At 58.7% G+C, this 26,534-nt stretch overlaps 1 protein-coding gene across 2 annotated transcripts; it reads right to left on the reverse strand.

Annotated features, from left to right (window-relative positions):
• Positions 1 to 26,273, reverse strand: DHX34 (DExH-box helicase 34). 2 transcript variants are annotated; one of them, XM_060651590.3, is made up of 17 exons: positions 26,173 to 26,273; positions 20,878 to 21,806; positions 17,423 to 17,734; positions 15,762 to 16,016; positions 14,580 to 14,682; positions 13,177 to 13,394; positions 11,304 to 11,478; positions 9,405 to 9,598; positions 8,637 to 8,738; positions 7,545 to 7,769; positions 7,157 to 7,330; positions 6,663 to 6,780; positions 4,676 to 4,782; positions 2,265 to 2,558; positions 1,304 to 1,480; positions 932 to 1,070; positions 1 to 262 (listed from the first exon to the last, which is right to left on the reverse strand). In XM_060651590.3, the coding sequence occupies exons 2-17, from the start codon at positions 21,577 to 21,579 to the stop codon at positions 129 to 131; spliced, it is 3,429 nt and encodes a 1,142-aa protein (XP_060507573.3). In that variant the 5' UTR covers positions 21,580 to 21,806; positions 26,173 to 26,273; the 3' UTR covers positions 1 to 128. The 2 variants fall into 2 exon arrangements, with proteins under 2 accessions (XP_060507573.3, XP_060507574.3); XM_060651591.3 differs by lacking the exon at positions 26,173 to 26,273 and adding an exon at positions 24,424 to 25,634.
• Between the last annotated feature and the right edge of the window lie 261 nt (positions 26,274 to 26,534).

A 26,534-nucleotide genomic window follows, 5' to 3' on the forward strand; every position in this document is an offset into this window, starting at 1 on the left:
TCAGAGTCAGCACAGGAGACTTTATTCACGTATGCGCACCCCTCCTGGCCGGGCTGGGCCAGACCCTGTGGCTCGGAGCCGAGGCCGCGGGTTCGGGCGGGAGTCCCAGGGTCCCTGGGGTCCCAGGCTCACACGTGCTGCCGCCGGTGCCGCAGAACCTCCGTGGGTGTGAACAGGAAGTCCTTCTGGCAGGCCGCGCAGTGGTAGGGCTTCTGCAGGACGGACGCCTTCTGGAGGGGCTCGGGGGTGGCCTCCTCAGCCCCTGAGAGAGAGGGGGAGGGAGGCTGTGGGGGGGGTGCTCTGCCGAGCGCTCCCCACCCAAATCCCAGGCACCCGCAGGGCTCAGGCTGCCCCCCCCCCCCCCACCATCCCAGCCTCTGGGGAATCTGGCTCTGCCTCCTGCGGGAAGCCTTCCTCAATTAGTACACACACAGGCAAGCCTGAACTCTGTGTCCCATGGGGTGAGTGACTGAGACAGACAGACAGACAGAGCCCTGGGGTGGTGACCATGGGGCCCCTCCGCCGTCTCCCCGACCAGCCCCGTTGTGGTGCATGCGGCAGACACGGTGTCGGGGTCCGCCCGCTGTGGCATCCCCTGGGGTGACAACAGGGTGGGTGTGGCCGAGACAGAGACAGCTGGACAGAGAAAAGGACAAGGGACACAGTGGCGAGAGACAGAGGAACAGAAAGAGGCAGACCAGGGTCAGCACCACAGGGACTGAAAAGAGACGGACACAAAGAAATGAGGAAGAGCGTTCCAGACCCTCCCCGTCCCGGGCTCGGGGTCTCTGGGACAAAGCCTGTATGTGGCACCGACCAGGACCACAGTCACCGGTCCCCAGATGTCCAGTGAACGAACGCCTGGGCTCACGGGAAACGGCCGTGGGGCGGGTGGATGGGTGTCCCGGCCCCCCCCCCCCCCCATCCTCACCTGGGGGACCGTCCTGTGGGGCCTCGGGGCAAGTGTTCTCGTGTGCAATGCGCTCCAAGGGCGTCAGGGGCACGTGCAGGCCGCAGTGGGGGCAGGTCCAGAAGGTGCGGAGACAGTCGCTGTACAGGTCCGTGTCGCTCTGAGGCAGGAAGGCTGCGTCGGGACTCGGCCCCTTGCCCAGCTGGCTGCCACCAGCCTGGGACCCGTCCCAGAACCCTCGCCCCCACCCCGGGGTTGGCAGGCCTCGTCCTGAAAGCACATCCTTGCACCAAGTGGGGGCGTGGCTGGTGGGGAGGCAGGGACTCCCTTGAATCCCATCTTCGGGGGCTGGGGGGTGGGGCGGTGAGGGGCCAAGGTGGGGTCCACGCTTACCGTGAGGCAGTTGTAGGTGAGGAAGTCAGTGACTGCGTAGCCCCCTTTGGTGGGGTGAGGGGACAAGGCAGAGCTACCGAAGAGGCCAGGAAGACTGGGCATGGCTGTGATAGTCTGGGGTCCCACATAGAGGTTCTGGACTTCCAGCCCTGTGAGCCGCCGGAGGCTGTAGGGGACCTGGGGAAGGAAAGACAGGACAGAGGGGTGACAGACCCAGGGAGATATTGTTAGGGCACCTGGATCCAGCCGTACCTGAAATCTGACCCTGGACGGTTCAGTTACAGGGCCAACTGCTTAGCCCAGTCACAACAGGGTCTCAGACACTCTGGACCAGGGGCTTGTCTAAAACATGCCCCGATGCCCCGGGCCCCTCCTGTGCTCCCTGTCACTTGTGGGACCACAGCCAGACCTTCCATCCGGCCACCTTGCCCGTCCTCGCCGGCACGTCGGTCTGTTCCCCTCGCCCTGGCTCACTGGGCCTGCGGCGCCTCCAGGAAGTCACCCTGGTTCACACCGTCGTCTCCACCCCATCCACTCAGGGTAGACTCAGGAGCGATTTGCAACTCCCGGCTTAAGGGGTGGGGAACTGAACTCAAATCCGCTCCGCCCGATTCTTCCCACGCTCCTCTGTGGACGGACAGCTACGGACAGCTTCCCTGGCACGTCCTGCACACCCTTAACCGCTAACAAGAGGCAACACACAGAGCGTAAACCTGTGTTGATGAGTTGGGAGGGAGGGACCTGCAGGGGTGAACAGCGGAGCCAGGCTCCTGGGGTCAAATCCGGGCCCCACCCCTTACCAGCTGTGTGACCTTGGGCTCGTCCTCAACCTGTCTAAACCCGCAAATGTGCGACCCCTTAGCGAGCCAGAAGCCAGGCCTTCTGGACTCCGGATCCCTGCCGCGGGCACCCCTCTGGCCAAGGTGGGGCGTGGCCAGCCGGGGGTGGGAGGGGCAGGTACCTTGGAGGCCGTGAACTTCAGCAGCTCCCTGCTCAGGTCGGCCACCTCCTTGCGGGCGACCGGATCCTCCTCCTCCTCCTCCTCTTCTTGGTCCACTTCCGGCCGCCGCTGCTGGGCCTGACGCGCCAGCTGCCGGTCCAGGGCACTTTCCCAGCGGGCGCGGAGCCGCACGGAAGCCGCCAGAAGCCGGACGGCACTCTCACTGTCCGCAAGCTGGAGCTCCAGCCAGCCGTCAGCCACCAGGCGCGAGCAGTCACCGTTGGTGTCCAGGGACCGGCTGAACAGCAAGAGAGACTGGAAGCGAGAGGACCGGAAGACAGTGGGCGTCCACCCTCGCAGCAAACACATACCGCTCGCCTACTCTGTGCCAGGCCCCCTTCCGGTTCGGCTGTGAGTGAGACAAGAGTCCCCGCCCCCACGGAGCAGCCGGTCTGCTTCGAAAAACCGCCGCACCAAGACCAAAGAGGAAACTGCCATTCGTTCTAAGGAGTCAGGACTGCCATCCTGCGTCGGAGGCAGACGGCGGAGGGAAAGCGCGTCTCCGCTGGGCTGAGCTTACACGTGTGGATGCCTCCGTCCACGCTCATCGGCGTACCTGCCGTGTGCACGTATCATTCTACATGAGCTTTATCCTCAAAACGTATAAACAGGGGCGGCTGGGTGGCTCAGTCGGTTAAGCGCTCGACTTCGGCTCAGGTCATGATCTCGCAGTCTGTGAGTTCGAGCCCCGCGGTCGGGCTCTCTGCTGTCAGCACAGAGCCTGTTTTGGATCCTCTGACCCCAATCTCTCTGCCCCTCCCCCACTCATGCTCGCTCTCTCAAAAATAAATTAGCATTAAGAAAGGAAGGAAGGAAGGAAGGAAGGAAAGAAGAAAGAAAGAGGAAGGAAGGAAAGAAGAAAGAAAGAAAGAAAGAGGAAGGAAGGAAGGAAGAAAGAAAAAAAGGAAGAAAGAAAGAAACCAATCGTACAGAGGAGAGACAACGGCCAGGCAGCATCGCAGCCAGTGAATGTTTGCTTCCTCCCAGAAGTCCGCTAACTGCCACCACTCTGTCCCCTTACCGCTTTGTTCGTTCTTTCTGGCACGGATAGGAGAATCTGGTGTTATGGTTTCTATTTATTTGTGTTTCTGTTTGTTGTCTGCCTCCCCCACTCATACAGGCGCCCCATGGACACAGGCAGTTTTGCGGATTCTGATCACGAGTGAACCCCCAGCACCTAGAACAGTAATCGGAGCCTGGTGCGAGGCACTCGCTCAAGAAACGTCTGAGCGAATACACAACTGGGCAGGTCAGAGTCAGCTCTCACGGGGTGGGTGGAAATCGCAGTGCCCACAAAACCCCCTGAGGCTCGGGGAGCCTGAAGGGTTTCTCTCTTCCCTCTACATTCCCCGGGATCGAAGCGAGGGGGTCCTGGAAACGGGGACGCCCATCTGGGGGGCATGGGAGGCATCGTCGCGCGGCCCTGGAGCTCTGGCTCGGCCGCCTGCTCGCTGCGTGGCTCAGGCAAGCGACATGCCCCCCTCGCCCCCTGAGCCTCATCTCCCCCATAAAGTGAGAAGCACGGCTGGCCTAGAACCACAGGGTGGCACGCAGAACTCACGAGGCGTGGCCGCTAAGGCTGGCAGGACTCTCGCTTCCTGGCCGCAGACGCGCACACGCACGAACCTATCTGCAACCTAAGCATGTCCTCCGCGGCCACTCTCTCCCGCCTGGCTGACTGCAGTCACTTCCCTGCTGGGCTCCCCGCTTCTGCCCGGCAGACTCTGATCCAGCTCTGTCTGAACCTTCCCCCGGGGTGGGGGCTCCAGTCTCTCCTACTTCTCTGACCTCCTCTCTCTGATCCCATCTCCAGCCATTCTCCCCTTCACCAACGCTGGTCCAGCTGTTCCCTGGGCCTGGCGGTTATGTGTGGGCCTCAGGGCCTTTGCACTCGCTGTTCCCTGTAAGACACTCTTCTCCCGAAGCATCCCGTGGCTCCTTCCCTCCCTTCTTCCAGGTCTTGGTGCAATAGCACCTTCTCAGCGAGGCCCACCCTGCTCACCTTTTTTCGTACAACAGCCTGCCCCCCACCCTCACCCCGCCCCTCCCCAATCCCCTTACCCCATTCTTCTCATTTTCCCCAAGTACTTCTCACCCGCTAACAGCATGCAATGCTTTACAGTCCTTACTGCCACCCTGCCCTGCCGGGTGTGCGCTCTGGGAGAGCAAGGACTGGGCTCGTCTTGTTCACCGCCGTCATGCCAGTGCCTCCGACGGCTCCCGACACACAGCAGGCGCTCGGCAAGTATTTACCCGGCACGAGAATGCAGAGCCGGCGGGGGGAAGGCGGCTCTGCAGGCCCATCCCGGCCTCCCGCCCTGGGGACACGGTCATCGAACCCGGGAGCTGGGGCGCGTGGGGCCGGGACGCACCTGGAGCGCGGGGATGCGGACGCAGTTCACCAGGTAGGCCTTGTTGGTCTCCAGCAGGGAGACGAAGGTGAGGAGCTGGTGCCTGCTGCTCAGCTTGTCCCTGTCGTCTGGAACGGTCAGGACGACAGCTCAGGGCGCCCCTGCCACCGGATGTCCCACCCACAGCCCCCCACCCCTGCACTGGCCCGTTCCCCAGGGGCTGCCGGTCCCACCGGGGCATTTACACACCCGTATGAAACACACATTCACGCAGGGCGCCTGGGGGCTCAGCCGGTTAAGCGTCCGACTCTGGACCTTGGCTCAGTCATGATCGCACGGTTCGTGGGATCGAGCCCCGCGTCGGGCCCTGTGGTGACAGTGTGGAGCCCGCTTGGGATTCTCTGTCTCCCTGTTTCTCTCCCCTCTCCTGCTCTCTCAAAAATAAACAAACTTTAAAAAAAAAAAAAAGTTTATTTATTTATTTAGAGAAGGAGAGAAAGAGAGCCCGGGCGGGGAGGGGCAGAGACAAGAGGGGAGAGAGAATCCCAAGCAGGCTCCGTGCCGTCAGCGCAGAGCCCAGTGCGGGACTTGAACCCACGAACCGTGAGCTCATGACCTGAGCCAAAACCAAGGGTTGGACGCTTAACTGACTGAGCCACCCAGGAGACCCAAAAATAAACTCTTTAAAAAAATATATACGCTCATGTGTATAAAGTGTCTGTGACTTATTGGCAAATACTTTGTCATAATGAATACGACTTTCACTATGCGTTATTCGATGTTAAGAAATACTAGGGTTTTTTTGTTTTTGTTTTTTAAAGAAATACCGTTAATTTCATTAGGAGTGAGAGTGGCATCGTAATACTGCAAAAAATCAGTCATTATTTTAATCATTTCTAAATGATATGATGTCTGGGATCTGCTGTACAATGCTCCAGCAAAAAGAAAAAAGTGAGGGGCACCTGGGTGGCTCAGTCGGTTAAGGGTCCGACTTCAGCTCAGGTCCTGATCTCACGGTCCGTGGGTTCGAGCCCCGCGTCGGGCTCTGTGCTGACAGCTCAGAGCCTGGAGCCTGCTTCGGATTCTGTGTCTCCCTCTCTCTCTGCCCCTCCCCTGCTCAGGCTCTGTCTCTCTCTGTCTCAAAAATAAATAAACATTTTTAAAATTTTTTTAAAAAGAAAAGAAAAAAGTGAGGTGATGCAGACACAGGTGGCCAGACGGCGGCTACAGAGGCTGGATGAAGGTACTGAGGGCTCGTCCTCCTCTACCTGTGTGACATCTGGATTTTCAAAATTAAAAATCAAAGGAGAACAACAATGGAGCAGGAAGAGGGCTAAGGGACCAGGGATTTACAAGCAGTTTAAGGCTTAAGAGACAAGTTGCAAATTCTACCTTAAATGCGTCCCGTTCTAACCCTGACCTTACCAGGTTAGCATGTTGGGATACCGTATGGTACTTTCTTCACAGACAAGGAGAGAGATGGGTTGTGCCCCAGAGTTCACACAGAGTGCGCGGCTATACCGCGGCCATCGGGAGAGCACACGTTCCACGCCGAACGTTCTGGAGGGCCCCCGCCCGGCCTGGCTGAAGCCTCGCTGAGGCGGCTCCTGGGGCTGAATGTCAGAATGCTGCCCCTGTGCCCACAGGGCCCGAGGGAAACCCCTGGGCAGGACTGAGCCGGGAGAACACAGAGCTCAGAGGACAGGTGCCGCCTACTCGCTAAAAGCTCTGGCCTGGGGAGTGGCCTCAGACCCCCATCGGCCACCCCCCACCCCACCCCTCCGTGGGGAGGGCGGGGCTCAGTGTGGCAGCGGACTCGCCAAGGTCACCCAGCGAGGTCTGGCTCTTGGGACCTCCATGCCTGCAGGTCCTGTGACAACAGCCCCAGCGAAGGCAGAATGTCGGGGGAGAAGGGGGTAACCCCAAATAGTGAAGGGCACCCTGACGTCACCGTCTCCGCTCCTCACATCCCAAAGGGTTTCCCCCTCCCTGCCCAGACTCCCGGTACCTCGGCTCCCTTCACCGCCCCCGGCCTCTTGCTCCTGCGCGTGCAGAACCTCCGGGCTGCTGGCAAAGACAGAAGTGGGGTGCGGCACGGTGCCCTGCTTGGACTGGGTGTGGAAAATCTGGAGGAACAAAGGCAGACGCCAGCTGACAGAGGCCCTCGGACCTACTCTCCACCGCCCAGAACCCTTCTTCCTCCAGCTCTTTGCCAGATTCCCCCATCCGTGTCTCCCCTCGAAGTCCCCTCCTCCAGGAAGCTTTCCCTGACTGCAGCCCAGGCTGGCCGGATACCCCCCACCGTGTCCCCCGATCCCGACCGCAAGCACCCTGGGTCACGCGTCCAGGCACAGATCTGCCCCCACACGCTGGCCTGGAGCCCACGAGGGCAGGGCCGGGACCGTTTCCGTATCTCTGAGTCCCCGGCACGGAGCGGGGCAGGGAGGGCCTGCTGAATGACAAAACCCACGCGGGGCCGGCGAGCCAGCGGAGGAGGCCTACCTGGTCCGAGTCCTTGCGGCTGCTGTTGAACGGGTCCGGGACCGCAAGCTGGGGGTAGAGGCCCCGGCCCAGCACCAGCTTGAGCAGGGCCACCTGGTCCCGCGTCAGGTCCTGGGCCGAGGTGGTGGCCGCCTGCAGCTGATCCAGGCTGTGCCGCAGCTTAAACTTCACATCCTGGAGGGAACACGGGGGAAGGCGGGTTCCTGGGGGCCCCATCCCGATACCCACGCGGCTCGTACAAGGATACGTGGACCCGAGGGTCCCGCGGATGGCGGTGGCCCGCTCCCGTCCGCGAGACCCTGGCTCCGGAGGGGAGGGCAGGGCCCCCCTCTGCTCGAGTCCGCCCTGCCTGCCGCCCCAGGCTCCAGAACAGGCCCCCGGCACCCACCTGGATGTCCACGCTGTCGCCGGCCCCCGGGTCCTCTTCGCTGGAGCAGCCGCCCGGGTCCTCCTGCAGCCGCAGCACCTTGCGCCTGGGTCCCCCGCCCTCCTCGTGCCGGCGCTTCAGCTGGTACAGTGCCCGGCGCTCCCGGCGCTGCCTCAGCCGGCCGTAGCTGTCCCCCGGCTTCGGGGCCCGGGCCCTGGCCAGCAGCCCGTGGTCCTCCAGCAGCTCCTGGGGGCGGCGGGGCCCGGGTGAGCGACGCGGGGTGGGCGGTGGGCGCTGGACCCAGACGCGGGTTCCGGCCTGGGGCCCGCCACTCGCCGGCCCCTCTGTTTCGGAGGACGCGGACGTCGTGTGCACGTGTGACAGAGAGAGACGAGGACCCCCGCCCTCTGCTACTCTCTCCGGGCCTCGACATGCCCAAGCTCAACCGCAAGGAGCGCGTCACGCCGGCGAGTCTTGACTTTCCCCCGCGGCACCTGCACGCCCACCGAAAGACACGGCGAGGTGCCCGTGGAACAGTCGCGACACAGGTAGGCCGCGGGACCACGGAGTAAACGTGGCAAAGGCTCGCATGGCACCTGTGCGCCAGGCCCTGTTCTAAACGCTCTACGCGTCTTAACCCACTTAATCCTCACAGGACGGCTGTCATTGTCCCCCTTTCCTCACGACAGTGGAGGCCCTGAGCCGCGTGGCACCGGGGTCTGCCGCCGGGACGTCCACGCCGGAGCTAGTGCCCCGCCCAACCCCCCACGCGGACTCCCAGAGCTCAGCCTGCGTGGCCAGCTGCCCCCCCCCCCCCCCCGCTCTAGATGGCCAAGTTCCTCACAAGGAGGGAGCGTGTGACCGCCGACCCTGGCCACTCCTCCAGGAAGCCCTCCTGGATTTCTACCCCTTAGACCCGCCCAGGCCACCCCACATCTGAGTGTCCGATGGCGGGGGAGGTGGGGGCGGGGTGCAGGGCAGGACTCCGCTCCGTCAGAGAAGAGAGGCCGTGCCGCGGAGCATGCTCACGCGCGCTCGCTCTGCACCCTTGCCCCGGCCCCACCAGGTGTGTTGCTGGCCCCCACCCAACCCTCCCCCGGTCCTGAGCCTCACCTTGAACTGGCGCCGTACGTTGGCCATCTCGTACAGCCGATGCTCCTCTATGCACCGGTGGCGGCACCACTTGCGTGAGCTCCTGCTCCGTTCGGATTTCACCTGGTGCGGATCAGAAACCAGGGCGTCCGGGCCCATCCAGCTGGGGGAGGGTGCAGGGGCTGACCCACCGCCCAGACGCCCCCGGCACGGGCCCAGACACCAGCCCCCTGGGAGAGTATGAGGCAGGTGGAGATCTGTCAGGCCTCCCTCAAGGACACCTGCTCTCCTTCCACTCTCAGCCCCCCTGCCCCCTCCTACAGGAAGCCCTCCCAGACCACACCGGGTCAGACATCCCCTCTGGGCTCTCTCGGCCCTTTGGACTCCCCATCACGGCCCATTCTGAGTGGTCACTGTCTGGGGCCAGGTCTGCCTCCCTGCGCTGACCTGTGAGACCCAGGAGGGCAGGGCCAGGCGGTTTTAGCCACCGCTGGGTCCCCAGCACTGCCCAGCACAGGGCCAGGCCCAGAACAGGGGCTTGGGGAGCACGTGCTGGATATACAGGTGCCACCCAAGGGTGTGGACTTTCTCCAGTCAGCAGTGGGTCTGTTCAGTGTTTTAGAAACCCCAGCCTCCCCTCAAGGCCGGGCCCCACGCCCACGGAATGAATGGCGGACACGGGGGCCCGTCCAGTCTGCAGAGGGCTCCGTGGCCCTCCCTGGCGTGGAGGGCCTCCCCCGACTCCGTGCAGAATGACACAGACAGGGGTGACCCCACCCCCGGCCGCACCTGCACCCAGGTGTTGAAGACATTAAAGAGCGTGAAGGGGTCACCGTGGTCACTGTCCAGGGGCCGCCGCGCGGCCGCACTCTCGGGGTTGCTCTGGGCGCTGCGGGTGAAGGGCGACTGGACACTGAGGGCAGCCGCGATGGTGAGCACGGGCTCCGCCAGGTGGAACATGGAACCAAGGATCAGCATCTTCCCTGGGGGGCCGGGGGTGGGAGGTGGGAGGGACCCTGAGGCTGAGCCTCCTGGGCCCCGGGACACCCTGCCCCAGCTTCCCTCCACCTTGCCCACAAAGGGCCTTGGGGGCCAGACAGACAGAATCAAGTCCACACGCTGCACTCCACGGTCACATGAGCTTGGGCAAGGCCTCAGTTTCCCCATCTGTAGGTTGGAGGTAACCCAATTCCCGCCTCCCGGGGCACGAGGCGGGCACGAAGGGGTGGCTGCTGTTAGTGCCACCGCCTGCCCGGCTCTCCTCCCTACAGCGGACTCCCCACCCCCCTTCCTGGCTTTATTTTCCTTCCCGGCACTCCCCGTGCCCCGCCACGGTATCCCTCTCCTCTCTCTAGAACGTGACTCCAACGAGGTGAAAAGCCATTCCTATCGGCCAGCGCTCCTCAGCAGGAACCGAGCCCTTCCCCGGTCTGGCCCCACAGTCAGCGGCCTGCGTATCATGCGTCTGACTCATCGTCACCATTCTCCTTGGCTGCCTTTCTGGAAAGTTCCTGTTGTACGTCTAGCCTCGTAAACTGAAGTTGGGCAATAGGACGAGGCTGTCCCAGAACGCTGTAGCTCTGTCCCTCAGATGAGTCCCTCTACTTCTCTGTGCCTCTGTTTCCCTGTCTGGGAAATGGACCTAGCCCCCCTGCCTGCTGGGAGGATGTAATGTGCTTTTCCTGTGAAACACGCGGGGCTCCGACCGGCACAGAGTGACAACGGTGACTGAGCCGTCGGGGCCGGGACCGCCCAGCACCGGGTCATCGGCGCCTCCTGCCCCACAGGGCTTGGGGACCGACAGTGTCAGCTTGGCTGGGGAGCGCCTCCCAGCTCTGCCAACTGCGTGACCCTGGGTGAGCGAGTGATCAAATCCAGGCTCTATCGTTTGCCTGTTCCGGGCCCCGGGGCGTCTATCTCTGTCCCTGGCCAAGCGTCAACTTCCTCCTCTGTACAGAGGGGGTGACCGGAGGCCCTCCCTTCACCAGGTGAGCATGAAATGACAGAAGGCCCGTAAAGCCTTTCACTGACATACAGCCAATGCTCACAGAATGTTCTTTTTCTTCTCAGATTCGGTTCTCCCTGCTCTCGCCCTGTCTCCTTCTACAACAAATAAAAAGAACCACCTTCCCAACCACAAGGGGTCCTCGGGGTCGGTGGCACACAGCCTGCCATCCCCACCACGGCTCCAGGGTGTGGTACTGGTGGGGATTTTAACGACATTAACACAGGCAGAGAGTTCTGTTGGGCATCGGGCCTGGAAATGGTGCCACAAACAGTCGTGCTCAGCTGGGAATATTCTGTGGGCCACACAGATCATCTAGAAAGTCTCGAGTCAGGAGAATCAGACCAGAACGCACCTCGGTCAGCGAGCTTCTCAGAAAGGGCAGGGATGACTCAGGAATGAGCAAGAAGAGGCAGAAGGTTTTGACATCCTTACGACACCGGGGGGGGGGGGGGGGGGGGGGGCGCCAGGGTGGAGCTGGGGACAGGCTGTGCGGAGGAGAGGTGCCTGTCTCTTGACTGCTGTACCCCCAGCGCCCAGAACGGTCCCCGGCAGGGAGACTTGTGAATGAATGGACGGGGCCCAGTGAAAGAACGGATTTGCCTATGAGTCACCCAGAGAGTGAATGGTCCCCGCAGCCACTCCCGGGGCCCCGTGTGATCACCCCTAAAGGAAGTCCTCACCGATCACCACGTCCACCGGAAGCTGGGCCAGCAGAGAGCCGATAGGGGTGAGGGCCTCTGAGCTGTCCAGGGCCCCCTGGTCCCGGAGGTAGAGGATGGCCGTTTCCAGGCTGGCTGGTGGCGGAGGCTCGATGAAGGGGAAGGTTCGCGGGTCCCCCACGCACATGCTTTTCATCTGGAATGACAATCGAGTCCCCCAGGAATGGGGAACTCGGGAGCCGCTATGGAGCACTGGCAGGGGGCTCACGGATCACAAGCTCCTAATACCTTAAAACTCCTAATGTCAAGGCCCATCACACAGAAGCAGGGGAGAAGGACCACTGTCTGTCTGTCTGTCTGTCTGTCTGTCTACCCAGCACCTCTTCTCCCAGACCCCGGCCACGGAGCAAGCCACATGACCTAAGCTAGGCCCCTCTTGGTTTCTCAGCCCCTCGACATGGCAACCAACGAAGGAAGGAGGACGTGATCTGAGCAGGCCCTATCAGGATCCGCCCTGGGATTCTGCCATCCGACGCTGGGAGACAGAAGTCGGGGCATCCTCTCTGGTTGTGAGGGGCCGGTGTGGAAGCCCAGAGCTGCTGGACCATTTTTCCCTGGAGACGAGCCCGAGACAGCGGGTAGAAGAGTCCTTAATCGTTCCTAAGCCAGACCGCCCCCCACGATGGACATACCACCTCGTGAAATCCCTTTTCCTGCTTCCGGTAGTTTGAGCTGGGTTTCTCTCACTTGGGACCAAAGAACCCTGACTAATTCAGTGACCCAGAGACTGAAGCACAACACCCACCCGTCGCCGGGTCTGGCGAGGTATAAACAATCAGCTACTCCCCGGAGCAGATGAAGGAAAGGCTGGCGTGGGGGGCTCACGTGGCCGCGAGAGAGCACGGGGAAAGCTCAGAGGGCCCGGGGGCTCGGCCAGCCTCGCCGAGAGGTGACCTACTCTCCTGGGCCTCTTCCACCCGGCAACCAGCCGGCCCCCCTCCCTCCCTGCTCTTGAAACCTTGATCATGCCTGGGAGAACACCCAATGCTCATTTAAAAATCCCCTAAATCAGGGGCGTCTGGGGGGCTCAGTTGGCTAAGTGTCTGACTTCAGCTCAGGTCATGATCTCACGGCTCGTGGGTTCGAGCCCCACGTCGGGCTCTGTGCTGACAGCTCGGAGCTTGGAACCTGCTTCAGATTCTGTGTCTCCCTCTCTCTCGGCCCCTCCCCTGCTCACACCCTCTCTTTCTCAAAAACAAATGATAAAATTTTAAAAATGAAATCAAAAAGAGACTATCAGAGTGCATTATGCATAGGAAGGGGGGCTGGTCTGTGCCACTGGCCACTCCCACCCGGGGGGCCTGCTGGGGAAGCCATCCGCCCTCCCCAGCTCGCTCGGCTTTTCCTCTTCTGCCGGACCACAGAGCCCACACTGGCCAGGCTCCGCTGGGGGGAGGTGTAGCCACAGGACAGAGCGCTAACCAGGGCAAGGCGGGTGGAGGGACCTGGCCCTCAAACCCTCCCGCGCTCCCTCGCCGGCTCTGCGGCACTGGCCGCTCCGTGAGCGGGCCTGTTGGGCCCAGCAGCCTAATCCAGTCAAAGCTAACTGATGAGGTAAGAGTCGGGACAAGATATCCGGAGAAACCCCAGTTTTAAAAGCCACCTCTTGATGGGTTTTCTGTTACAGCTGGAAGCATTCTGATGGAGTCACGAGGTTTCTCCCACGAGCCTGTGGATCTGGGGAACAACCGTCCCCCCCCGACGTGGAATCTGACACTTGGGAAGGATGAGCTCCCCTCTGTGGCCCGGCCAGGCCGGCCCTGCCCTGCTCTGCCCTTCCTGGGACTGGTCCTGTCCCAGGTCCTCCCGGGCTCCTCCCGGCACCACGCCTCACCTGCAGCACCAGCGCGTCGAGGGCCACCCTCCGAATCTCCGGGACGGGGTAGGGGGCGAAGGCATCGTAGTCCGACTCAGCGTAGAGGCGGAAGCAGACGCCGGGGCCCGTGCGGCCCGCCCGGCCCTTCCGCTGCTCGGCACTGGCCTGGCTGATCCAGAATTCCTGCAGCCGCTGCAACTTGGCCCGTGGGTCATAGCCCATCTCCTTCACCTTCCCTGGGCGGGGACAGACGGGACACCGTGGGCAGCGGCCACGCGGGCCCGCCGCCTCGCCGCTCACTCCCGGACACCCCGGCTTCCTCCTTTATTCCATTAACGCCAACCAGGAGCTCATTCTGGCCTTGACCCTGACGTGTTGTTGATCTATTCTTTCGTGTCCTCGTTCACACATCTCTTAACTTTCGCAGCCTCTGTGTGCTCGGGAGCCCGGCCATCCAACCGTTATTATTAAGCTCCTGCTACGAGCCGGGCACTGTACTGGGCGCAGCTGTGAACAAAGTCCCTGGGCTCACGGGGCCGAACAGGACATAGTTCATCAATTCGAAGACCGACTTTTCCCACTTTCTCTGTCTCTGAAAGTGGGACGCACCTTAAAAGCAACGGCATGTCAATGTTTAACGAACAACGTTTTCAGGGGCGCCTGGGTGGCTCAGCCAGTTGAGCGTCCGACTCTTGATTTCGGCTCAGGTCATGTTCTCGCGGTTCGTGGGTTCGGGCACAGAGCCCGCTTGGGATTCTCTCTCTCTGCCTCTCTCTCTGCCCCTCCCCTGCTCGCACTCGAGCAGTCTTTCTCAAGAATAAATAAACTTTGAAAAATGTTTTTAAATGTTTAAATTCTAATCCTTACAACCCGAAGGAAGCTCTGCTATTATTGCATATTTTACAAACAAGCAAACTGACTAACTTAGTGTCAGTGACACGACCTTGGTCACACAGCCAGGCTGGCTTCAGTGTCTCCTCACTGCTATGCTACTCTGACTTCCCAGAGAACAGTGCAGTTGGGAAGACAGAAAATAAATAGATCAACAGGCATAAAATATAATGCCCTTGTAAAGAAAATCAAGGCCTTGTAGGGGAAGCAACAGCGGCAGGAGGAGAGGGAGATCACAGAAGTGGACAAGGCGAGCCTCTCTGATGGGGAGACATTCACGCAGGCCCTGCAATGAGGAGGAAGTGAGCCTTGCAGATATGTGGAGAAAGATGGCTCTCGGCAGAGACGACAGTAAGTGCAAAGGCCCCGAGGCAGGGACAAGTTTGGAACATCTGAGAAGATTACGATGTTGCCACTGCCCCACAGCCCACTCCCTGCTTTGGTCTGGAGGTCCCTCACCACCTCTGCACGTCTCCAAACCCCACACTTCTCTCCAGGGCCCAGGGACGGTGGCAGGGAGCAGCCCTTACCAGAATCTACTACGAAGCGGATCCCATCAATGGTGACTGAGGTCTCAGCGATGTTGGTGGAGAGGATGCATTTCCGAACCCCAGGGGGGGCCACATCGAACACCTGCGGGAAAGGCGAGGAGGTGACATCCCAGACCGGCTCAGCCCTTCCTGACCCGTGTGTCCGGGGGCCTCTTGACACCTCCTGGTTGGGCCCACGGGCACTTCACACCCACCTACAACATCCAAAGTAGCCTCGGAAGCAGGGAAGGCCTCCCTCCTCCCTGAGTCCCCACCGCCCACGTGGGTCAGAAACCAAGGCTGTCCTGGCTCCCCTTCTCCTATCCCCCCTCCAGCCACACCTGCACATCTCCAACATTTCTGAAATCCAATCCCTCTCCCCAAACCCGCAGCACTGCCCTGGCCCAGGCCCTTCTTTCCCACCCAGGTCCTGCTCCGGCCTCCTCCCCGGTCTCTGATCATATAGAGCAGAGGGATCTGCTAAAGCAAACTGGCGTTGCTCCCCACCTTGCTCAGAACCCTCCCATGGCTCCCGGGTGCACGCAGGGCAAAGCCCAGGCACCACGCTGGGTCTTCCGGGCCCTGGGGTCTAGGCCTGCCCGCATCTCAGTCCCAACCAGCCTGCCTTCCCCATCACAGCCTGGACCCCGGCCACCCTGCAGGTGGTCTCGCAGCAGCCCTGCCTTTCCCTCACCCACCACAGGCCCTTTGCACAAGCCCTTCTCTTGGGCCCAAGGGACAGTCAATCAAGCACAGTAGTCAAGAGAGGTCAGCAACTAGGTAGGCCTCGGGGCCAGATCCAGCCTCCTGCCTGTTTTTGTAAGTCAAGTGTTAACACAGCACAGCCTCGCCTGTCAGTCTACGGCTGCTTTCCTACTCTAGGGGTGCAACTGAGTGTCTGTGCCAGAGATGAAACTCTGCGCCCTGGTCCACCCCCGCCCCCGCCCCAGACTGTCTTCCTCCCTCTTCTACCCAAAATCCTCCCGGTCTTCCAAAGCTCAGCTCCGGTGCCTCCCGCGGAAGCTCACCCTGGCACATACTCCCCGCCCGCCCCCACGAAAGACGCGAGCAGCGCCCTCTGCAGCCCGCAGCCCTGCAATGGTGGAATCACACCCCCGACACCCTCCTCCTCCCCGCCCCCCTCCAGAGTCAGACCCCACCCGGCCCGGCCACACGGGGTACCTTGTCCTGGTCGGCCACAGAGAGGGCGCTGTGCAGCGGCAGAACCACCCAGCGCTGGGTGCGGCTGGCATAGGCCTGGGCCGCCTCGAGCACCGCGCTGATCTCCGCCATGCCGCTCAGGAAGACCAGGAGGTCCCCCCGCTCCTCCGGCGGGTACTTATTGTCGATGGCCTCCAGCACCCTCAGGAAAGGCCGAGGGTCCAGCTTCTCCGACTTGGACGCCGGCGGCTCGGCCTCCTGTGGCTGGTACACGACCTGCAGGGAGACGGCCCCGGGCAGGGGGGCACCCGGTCACCCGCACGGTAAGGGCCGACCGTGGGCCGCCGGGGAAGGCGTGGATCGGTCGGGGGGCAGGCCGCCCCCTCAAACGGGTCAGTTTGAGGATGCCATAAAAGGACAAAGTACCAAGGTAACCGGAAAGCTTCTGGGTGCTGGTCATGACATCCACGCTACCTGGTTTGGGAAAATCAACTGAGCTTTACGCATGGTGTCTACGTACTGTGTCTGGAGAGCAACTTCGACAGCATCAGAATTTCAAAGGGGGGCGCCTGGGTGGCTCAGTCGGTGAAGCGTCCAACTTCAGCTCAGGTCATGATCTCATGGTCTGCGGGTTCGAGCCCCGGGTCGGGCTCTGTGCCGACAGCTCAGAGCCTGGAGCCTGCTTCCGATTCTGTGCGTCTCCCTCTCTCTGCCCCCTCCCCCTTGTGCTCTCTCTCTCTCTCTCTCAAAAAATAAACACTAAAAAATTTTAAAAAACTAGAAAAATCACTTCCTGGAGAGCATCCTCACTCTATTTTTATGGCTGCTGGGAAGACAGACAGATGGGCATTTAGAACCCGAAACCACAGTGTCCTTGTGCTAAGAACTCTAGAGCTCTCGCTAATTCTTGGCCAGCGGTGCAAGAGGAAGGAGTGACTACCAAAGCACGAAACAGACAGCGGGTGCAGACCATTTTGAAGGGCCGACGGGAAGCCGGATGCCAGAAGGGAGGCGTTCCCTGAGTGCCACCCACACGGGTCCCCTTCTGGGCAGAAAGGCGGGAAGGGAAAAGGGATCTGGAAGAGCTAACAGAGGCTGTCTGCGTCTGTGAGCACGCTCCCCGTCTCTGAGCCTCGGTTCTACCCTCACGGGCAGAAGCCCCTGGCGCAGGACTCCCGGGGCTGTGATTAGGGGCCCCTGGGGCCGTGGGGACGACCCACACTCAACCCACGTCAGCTGTGACCATCTTCCCTATGACTGCCCATGACACCCGTCCACGAGCCCCAGCCAACAGGCTGAGCCAAGGGGTCAAAGTTCAGGGCGGAAGTTGCTACCGGGAGATGGAGAAAATCCGGCCGTGAGATGGCAGGGCAGGAGGAGAGAGGAGCCCCGGTCCCCACATGACCGCATGGAACAGAGCTGCCCGCCGGCCTGGACCAGCAGGACTGTCACAGGAGAGGAATGAACACTGATCTTTACACTTCCGGGTCTCCTGCAGCAAAGCCCTGAGCACCTACACAGCACATTGGAAGTGCTCAGAAAGTAGGAGCTTTAAGGGAGAGGGCGAGCCAGACCGTCCTTATCTGAGAGATGGGAGTCTGCGCAGGCCAGGGGAGAAGGGACGTGTCCAGCTTGGCCAGAGACCAGGTGGGAGGCCCGGGGGGTGTGGGGGCAGCACTGACCGTGATGGGGAACAGCCTCCCGGGCACCTGCACCACGGGGGCCCCGCCGAAGTAGCTGGAGAAGAGCGAGATGTTGATGGTGGCCGACATGAGGATGACCTTGAGGTCAGGCCGCTCGGGCAGCAGGCGCCGGAGAACGCCCAGCAGGAAGTCGTTGTGCAGGTGGCGTTCGTGGACTTCGTCCACGATCAGGACCTGGTACTGGGGCAGGCGGGGCTCCCGCTGGATCTGCCTCAGGAGCAGCCCCACCGTCAGGAACACGATCTTGGTGGCTGCCGTCCGTGTGCTCTCAAAGCGGATCTGGTAGCCGACCTGGGGGCGGGAGCGGTGATCAGGAGAGGAGCCCAGACCTGGGGACCAGCCCCTCGCCGGCTTACACCCGCCCCCGATCCGACCCTGGAGCCCAACACGCTGGGGTTTGGATCCCACCTCTGCCACTTAGCGCCACCGACCTTGAGAGCGCAGTTCCGTCCCTCAGAGACATTTTGTCCCCGAGATGCTGCGAGAACAGTATGTGCTATGCACATATTTGGCACACAGCCGGGTGTACAACTCACTGGTCGATTGGAATGGTGACAGTTCACCTTTCAAGGAGTCCTTACTCTGCCCGGAACTACTTGAAACGCCGGACGTGTTTCACACAGCCACCACAAGCAGCAAGACCCACTCTTCTCACCTCACCGATGGGGAAACTGAGGTCACGCATCCAAGGCAAAACACAGTTAAAAAGCGGTACTGAGGGGAAATGATCTTTGTGTGTATGTGTGTGTTTTAATATATTTTTTTTTTTTTGAGAGACAGTGCGAGCAGGGGAGGGGCAGAGAGAGGGGGGGGAGACACAGAATCCAAAATGGGCTCCAGGCTCGGAGCTGTCAGCAACGAGCCCGACTCCAGGCTCGAACCCACAAACCATGAGATCATGACCTGAGCCAAAGTCGGACACTTAACCACTGAGCCACCCAGGCGCCCCTTAAGAGGAAATGATCTTAGCCCCTACCTCACATCACACACCTCCACGTGCATGCACATAACACACACATAATCAATTTCCGATAAGTTACGGTTTTAAATGTAAACATCTTTAAGTAAAAATATAGGATGTCTTTCTGGCCTTAAAGTAGTAATATTCCTAAAACAGAACCCAAAGAGTGCCAACCACAAAAAGAAAAGGACAGGGGTGCCTGGCTGGCTCAGTTGATAGAGAATGTGATTCTTGATCTTGGGGCTGTGAGTTCAAGCCCCAGGCTGGGTGTGTGGGGCCTACTTAAAAAATAAAAATAAGGGGCGCCTGGGTGGCTCAGTCGGTTAAGCGTCCGACTTCGGCTCAGGTCACGATCTCGAGGTATGTGAGTTCGAGCCCCGCGTCGGGCTCTGTGCTGACCACTCAGAACCTGGAGTCTGTTTTGGATTCTGTGTCTCCCTCTCTCTCTGACCCTCCCCCGTTCATGCTCTGTCTCTCTTTGTCTCAAAAATAAATAAATGTTAAAAAAAAAATTTTTAATAAAAAAAAATAAAATAAAATAAAAATAAAAATAAAAATGACAGAGATGCCTAGGTGGCTCAGTCAGTTGAGCATTTGATTTGGTTTCAGATCAGGTCATGATCTTGCAGCCTATGGGTTCAAACCCCACATTAGGCTCTGTGCTGGTGGCACAGAGCCTGCTGGGGATGCTCTCTCTCTGCCCCTCCCCCGCTCACACACACTCACACCTGTGCTCTCTCTCTCTCAAAATAAATAAACATTTTTAAAAAAAAACACTTCTAAAAAAATATGACAAGGCACCTGGGTGGCTAAGTCGGTTAAGCATCTGACTTCCGTTCAGGTCATGACCTCGCGGTTCATGAGTTCGGGCCCCGCACTGGGCTCTACACTGACCGCACAGAGCCTGCTTTGGGTTCTGTGTCTCCCTCTCTCTGCCCCTCCCTGCTTGTATTCTGTCTGTCTCTCAAAACAATAAACATCAAAAAAAAAATTACAGACTGGATAATATTTAAATGAAAAGACACTGTCATCAAAAGACAACATTCATGGGGCGCCTGGGTGGCGCAGTCGGTTAAGCGTCCGACTTCAGCCAGGTCACGATCTCGCGGTCCGTGAGTTCGAGCCCCGCGTCAGGCTCTGGGCTGATGGCTCGGAGCCTGGAGCCTGTTTCCGATTCTGTGTCTCCCTCTCTCTCTGCCCCTCCCCCGTTCATGCTCTGTCTCTCTCTGTCCCAAAAATAAATAAAAAACTTTGAAAAAAAAAAATTAAAAAAAAAAAAGACAACATTCAGAAAATGAAAGACAACTCACAGGCAGGGTAGGCAACGAGATTTGCAATACATAAATCCTACAAAGGACTTGTATCCAGAATCTATAAAACCTGATAAACCGAGAACAAAAAGACAACACAAAGGACAAATAGGGAAAAAGACTTGAACAGACACTTCAGAAAAGAGGATCTCCAAACGGCCAATAAATACGTGAAAAGGCGTTCAATCCTTAGTTGTCGGGGAACCGCAAATTAAAATCAACAACACGGGCTCTGTGCTGACAGTGCAGAGCCGGCTTGGGCTTCCCTCTCTCCCCCTAGCTCTCTGCCCCGCCCCTGCTTGCTCTCGCTGTCTCTCTCGAAGTGAATAAATAAACTAAAAAAATAAATAATTAATTAAGAAAAAATAAAATCAACAATACAAATTAAAATGTGGTATCACTATCCGCCCACTCTAGAAAAGCTAACAGGAGAAACATTAACCATAACGAGTGTTGGTGACAGTGTGGAACATGGCCCTGGTCGGAGTGTGGACTGGATTTTTTTTTTTTTTTAATCGGGGTGCTGGTTACATAAATGAATTCAGTCTGTGAAAATTCACTGAGCTACGTACTTAGAGTACGTACATTCTTCTGTTCAGAGTATTAGAACTGCAATGACAATTTTTAAGTGGTACGGCCTGGACTGGAACCCTAGAAATCATTAGTAAAGAAGTGTCTTCAGGGCGCCTGGGTGGCTCAGTCGGTTAAGCGTCCGACGCTTGATCTCGGCTCAGGTCATGATCTCACGGTTCGTAGGTTCGGGCCCCAAGTTGGGCTCTGTGCTGACAGCTCAGAGCCTGGAACCTGCTTCGGATTCCGTGTCTCCCTCTCTCTGCCCTTCCCCCACTCCTGCTCTGTCTCTGTCTCTCTCTCTCAAAAAGGAACAAACGTTTAAAAAAAAAAAAAGGAGTATCCTCATTCTTTTTTTTAGGATATTTCCAATTTTTTACTGTTAAAGGGTGACACTGGGGAATGCTGGTGACTTTCTCATTTGAACCACGCTCGGGTGCATCCGTAGATCAATTTCTAGAGGGATCACCGCTAAGTCAGAGGGTATCATTGCTAAGTGCTCTGGGAACTTTTATCACTACTGCCCTATGGGCAACACCTTGCACCTCAGGGTCACACTGGAAAGGCCGGAGAGCTGCTTAAGTCCCACTCACCCGTGAGCCATACTGACTGAGGCTCTCGAAGCGGACGCGCTTGGCCAGGGAAATGCAGGCGATACGCCGGGGCTGGGTGCACGCCACGTGACTGAAGCCGGCGGCCAGCAGGTACTGGGGCACCTGGGTGGACTTGCCACAGCCCGTGTCACCCGCCACCACCACCACCTGGTGTTCCTTCAGTGTCTTCAGGATGCGGGTCCCGTACTGGGCGATGGGGAGGGCCGCCCGTTCCCCCTGCAGTCTGGCCAGTCGTCCAAACGCCTGCTTCTGGCCAAAGTCCAGGTAGTGCAGAAGGGCTCGGCGGAACTCGGACACCCTCTCCGGGGGCTGTCCGTCCAGCCCCCGAGAGCCCCGGGCGTCGGGGCCCCGGACCAAGAGGTTGATGCGGTAACGGGGGTCGTAAGCGCGAGGCAGGTCGGCCAGCGCCGGGATGCTGTGCTTGGGACGCCCAGGGTCCTTGTCCCCCTTCCTGGTGCTCTTGAGGTTCTGGAATCTCTGTAAGCGTTCAAAGAAGGTCCAGAACTTCTTGCGCTCCTCAGAACCCTGGGCTATATAATCCTCGTCACGGAAAAAGGCATCCTCGAAGAGGCGACGGGTCTCCGGACAATTCCAGTCCCATTTCTCAGGGGCGTCCTCCTTACTGGGATCCCAGTGTCGGCCTCGGTCATCCCCGCCCTCCTTCGTTCTGGGAGGAGGCATGTGGCGGGCAGTCGCGACGCGGTCTCGAAGCTGCAGTGAGAGCCCAGTGCCCGCGAGGAGGAACCACCTTCTCTCCAAAAAGCCAATTTTGCTCCTCACTGTGGCACAGGACGATGACAGGCGATGGGCCCCGGGTCAAACTGGTGACACACAGGGCACCTCACGACTCCTGCGGTGATCTGTGCGACAGACACAAGTCCATCCTGGGTCTTCCAGGCACTGAGCACCTGGAGGAGAGAACAGAAGACTCGTTCGTCTTTCGAAGTAATTCCTGAAAGGCTGCGGTTTTGTAAGCACGGGACGAGGAGGATGGATGGTAAGGAGTAAGGTCACCCTGAGCCCTCACACGTGGTCACGGTCACATACGGCAGGCATTTCACCAGACAATCCAGTGACTGGGCTGTGGGAGCCCAAAGGAGCTGCCTGACCACGCCTGGGAGTCAGGGAAGGGTCCCCAGAGACGTCTGGCCTGAAATCTGAAGGACTGTAGGCCATGGGACCGTCACGAGAGGCAGTTAACACAAGAAAGCTGGGGTATAATGGAAACAGTATGACAAGACTTCTTTTCTTAGTATTTATCTTGTGGGGGGCGAGAAGGAGAGAGTGTGAGCCTGAGGGGGGAGGGGCAGAGAAAGAGGGGGACAGAGAGGATCTGAAGGAGGCTCTGTGCTGACAGCAGCCAGCCTGATGTGGGGCTCGAACTCACCAACCATGAGATCATAACCTGAGCTGAAGTCGGAAGCTCAACTGACTGAGCCACCCAGGCGCCCCTAGGCAAGAGCTCTGAGAACCCCTACTGACTGCGCAAGCAACAAAGGTCTGGCCAATCATGGGCCCCTACTCATCCTTTGCCCGTTGATTGGTGCGAGGTGTGGACACGTCGTCCGGGGAGAGCCAATCACGGCCTTTCTCTGGAATTTACACTAGGTTGCCAGGAGAGAAAAGCCCTCATGTTATCTATCTGCTTTCCCAGAAATCCATCCTAGAGAAAAGCCTGCACGTGGGCAAAGCACACACCAGGATGGCCACTGAGCAGCTACCAAAACAGAGGTGGAAGAGGGAGAGGGGAGAAGGTTGGCAGCATCATTTAGTGCTGGAGACCTAGTTCCCAGCTACACAAGAAAATGTCTTCGCTCCAAGTTGGTTTTCTGACTCTCAGCTGCCTAAGTCCTAATAATACACAGCATATCCTCGTATGTACAATATTCTGAAGTCCATCCCTCAGATTCTTATCGTTTATGACCTTCAATGGATTCAGAGGCTCTGAAGCCTCCTAGGTACAGGCTTTGGAGTCAGGCAGACCCGGGTTTGAATCTCTGCTGCATCATTAGATGTGTGACCACTGGTAAATTAACTTGTGAGGCTGTTTTCTTCGTCTATACAATGAGGATAATGCCGTCTTCCCAACATCGTAGCACTGATTGCCCAGCCAGGCACGGAGGAGCAAAACAGTAACTAGAATTCGAGTCCAGTCTTTCTCCCCGTGATGACTAACAAGGGTAAAACGGCAACAACCAGGGGCCTATAACCTGGAAAACTACACTCGAGGCCACATCCCACCTTCGTATGGAATTAGCAATGCCTTCACCTACTCTTCAGTCTCTTGGGGCCATCATGGAATAGATTCCACCTCTGCAGTCTCGTGGGGCACTTAGGTCATCCATGGGAGTTATTAGAGCCAGAAAGGGGTTTCCACTGAGGAAGCACTTGTGAGCTGGCAGAGTGGTTTCCCGCGGGAACAGGAGCCTGTGCACCCTGTTTTCTGGTAAACACCTGGGCTGGGTGGTGCTAGAGTGGGAATGCAAGTTGTAGGGGAGGTAGTCAGAGGAAAAGGCCTTGGAAGGCTGCTGACACTGAGCCCATGATCCTCAGAAAAGGACAGGGAATGAAATGGAGCGCATTCCCCCGAGGCTGCAAACCGCCTGTGTGCACATGGGCCCAACAGAGCGCAAACCATGGCTCTCAAGCAGTCTCTTCTCAAGAAATCCACCGGCCCAGTCTCTTCTCAGCTGATGGAGCAGGTGACTCTTGATTTCGGGGTTGTGAGTTCAAGCCCCACATTGGGTGGAGAGATTGCTTAAAAATAGTATCTTAAAAAAAACAAAGGAATCTTAGGCTAGCTTGTAGATTTCTCGGATCCTCTGGCTGCTCTTAACTGTGTCTCTGACCATCTCTGGGCCTCTTGACAATGGCTTTCAGGGGCCTTCTCTGCTTCCCTCGTTCTCCCCTCTCTGGCTGTCCATCCTCATGTCTCAGCCTGTCTCTTCCAGCTCACCATGCTCAGCCCTCTTCCTCCGTTTCTTTTTTTTTTTTAAATAATTTTTTAGGGGCGCCTGTGTGGCTCAGTCGGTTAAGCGTCCGACTTCGGCTTAGGTCATGATCTCGCGGTTCATGAGTTCAAGCCCCACGTCGGGCTCTGTGCTGACGGCTCAGAGCCTGGAGCCTGTTTCGGATTCTGTGTCTCCCTCTCTCTCTCTGACCCTCCCCTGTTCATGCTCTGTCTCTGTCTCAAAAATAAATAAACGTGAAAAAAATAATTAAAAAATTTTTTTAAAGTTTTATTTTTGAGAGAGACAGAGTGCAAGTGGGGGAGGGGCAGAGAGAGGGAGACACAGAATCCAAAGCAGATTCCAGGCTCCAAGCTGTCAGCACAGAGCCCGATGTGGGGCTTGAACTCGCGAACTGTGAGATCATGACGTGAGCCGAAGTCGGACGCTTAACCGACTGAGCCACCCAGGCACCCTCTTCCTCTGTTTCAAAGTCTGGTCCCGTCTCTCGTTTCTCTGATTTTCTGGTCTGACATTCTCCCCAACCGTCTTTCTCCATTTGAGCCTCTCCATTTACCTCCATCTGCCTTTCTCGTTTGCTCCTCGTCGTCAGCTCTGATGCTCCGTTTTTGTCTCTCTCCACTTCCCACCACTGTCTCTCCCTCCATCACGACTCTCTCTTCATCTCCATTTCTCCACCTAATATTTTGCCTCCCAGTTGTCTGGCGCTTTGACAAGTTAGCACTCACTCCCGTATCAGGTTCCCTTGTAAATCACCTGCGTACACGTACACGTGCAACGACAAGCATCCGCGCACCTACACTTCCCTCACAACGTTAAGAAGGTGCTATCGCCACTCCCTGTTGTGCTGAACCAAAGATGGTTAAGTACGTGGTGCGACGGGGAATTCAAATCTAGGGAGTCAGGCTCCCATTTACTCCTCTTCGTCTCCTCGGTGTGATTCTCCATCATCTGGCTTTATGTCTCCATTTTCAAACATGACGCGGTCGTTCCAGTTCTGTTCGCACTCTAGTCTTCCAGTGGAACCAGTTCTCCATCGCGTCCCATTTCTCCACCCCCCCCAGATGGCTCCCTTTGAGGGTCTGCCCTCATTAGGGCGGCCGTCTCACTCACTTCCCACCTCCGGCTCTTTCCGTCAGCTGGCTCTTCCCCTCTCTCAGTCCCTCTGCCAGCTCTTGCCAGTTTCTATTTCCACTGCCTCCATCTCTGTATCAGTCTCTCCCCATGACGCAGTCTTGTGAATTAATGAAGAGACATCTCACTACGATGGAGCTGGGAGGCCCCAAGAAGGGGGGAGCTCTCCGGTGGTACCACGCGAGGTCAATCACTTGGAAGAATTGTCAAGTATGGGCTCCGAGAGAATTGTTGATGGCAAAGAATCATCAAATACCGGCGGCCACGGGGGAGCAGGTTCAGGGTCAGTGGCGTCTCCTTCAAGAAATCCACCGCCGCACCGGCACCCGGGTGGCTCAGAGGGTTGAGCCACCGACTCTTGATTTCCACTCAGGTCATGATCGCAGGGTCAAGGGATAGAGCCCCATGAGTCTCTCTCTCTCTCCCTCTGTCCCCTCCCCGCTTCCGCTCTCTCGAATTTTTTTAATGCTTTAAAACTTTTTTAAAAAGAAATCCACCACCACAGCAACTCAACGAGAAATCATCATCGCCCTGAATTCTTGCTTTCTCCAAAGCAAAGGACTTTCATTCAAAACCACCCCTCCCCACTTCGCCCCTCTTCTCCATGGTTTTTGCTATAGCCGGCCTGTCCCAAATTGCAACTGTCCATTATCCCCAAGTAAAACCCACCGTGGCGCTAAGATAACTTTTATTTTGAAGGCCAACAAGTGTCTTGCTCCTCCGTGGGAACTGCCCGCCTCCCGAGCCTCTGTTCGCCAATTTCCACGCCCATCTTCCTACTCTTCCCCCACCCCCACCCCAAGTTCACGGTGCCACATTTTCTCTGCAGTCTCCGCGAGGCGCTCTGGGGGACCCCATCAGCTCCTCGCGACCCCCCCCGCCGCCATTTCTCCAGTTTCCGGCTTCCGTCCTCTCTCAACCTCCCCGTCTCTCGGTCCCTCAGCTTCTCCAAGCTTCTTTTCGCGACTCCCATTTCTTCCAGTCTCGCGCCTCTCCGGGGCCCAGGCACTGCCGGGGCGCGCAGGCTCCATCTCCGTCCGCTTCTCCCGGCCTCTCTGGCTCCTCCAACACACTTCCTCATCTTGGGATTTCCCTCCCGACCCCTCGGCTCGCTCCCCAGCTCCCCAACCCGCTCGGACCCGCGCCACCGCCGCCGCCCCACCCCCCTCACCTCACAACCGCCGCAGCCGCTCCAACTTCCGGTCCCCAGCGCCCCACACGCGCCCAAAGCCGGCTCTGCGCCTGCGCACGCCACGCCTCGCGGCCCGGCCCCACCCCGCCGCGGGCGGAGGAGCCAGCGCGCCACCGGGGGCGTCCGAAAACCCACTCTGCGCCTGCGCACAGCACGCGCGGGCTCCGCCTCTCTGCCAGCGGAGCCGGGAGTGACGCTGCGCCCTCTAGGGACGGGGGGGCAGCACTGCGGCGGAAACTCGGAAGCGCATTTTCCCCGGCGCACGCTACCCTCCCCCTGACTGTCACTTGCGCCCGGGCCGCCCCGACGCCCGGGGAGAATGCTAGCAGGAGCCCAGACGC

Source organism: Panthera onca, chromosome E2 (assembly GCF_046562875.1).
Source record: "Panthera onca isolate mPanOnc1 chromosome E2, mPanOnc1 haplotype 2, whole genome shotgun sequence".
Classification (NCBI taxonomy): Eukaryota; Metazoa; Chordata; class Mammalia; order Carnivora; family Felidae; genus Panthera; species Panthera onca.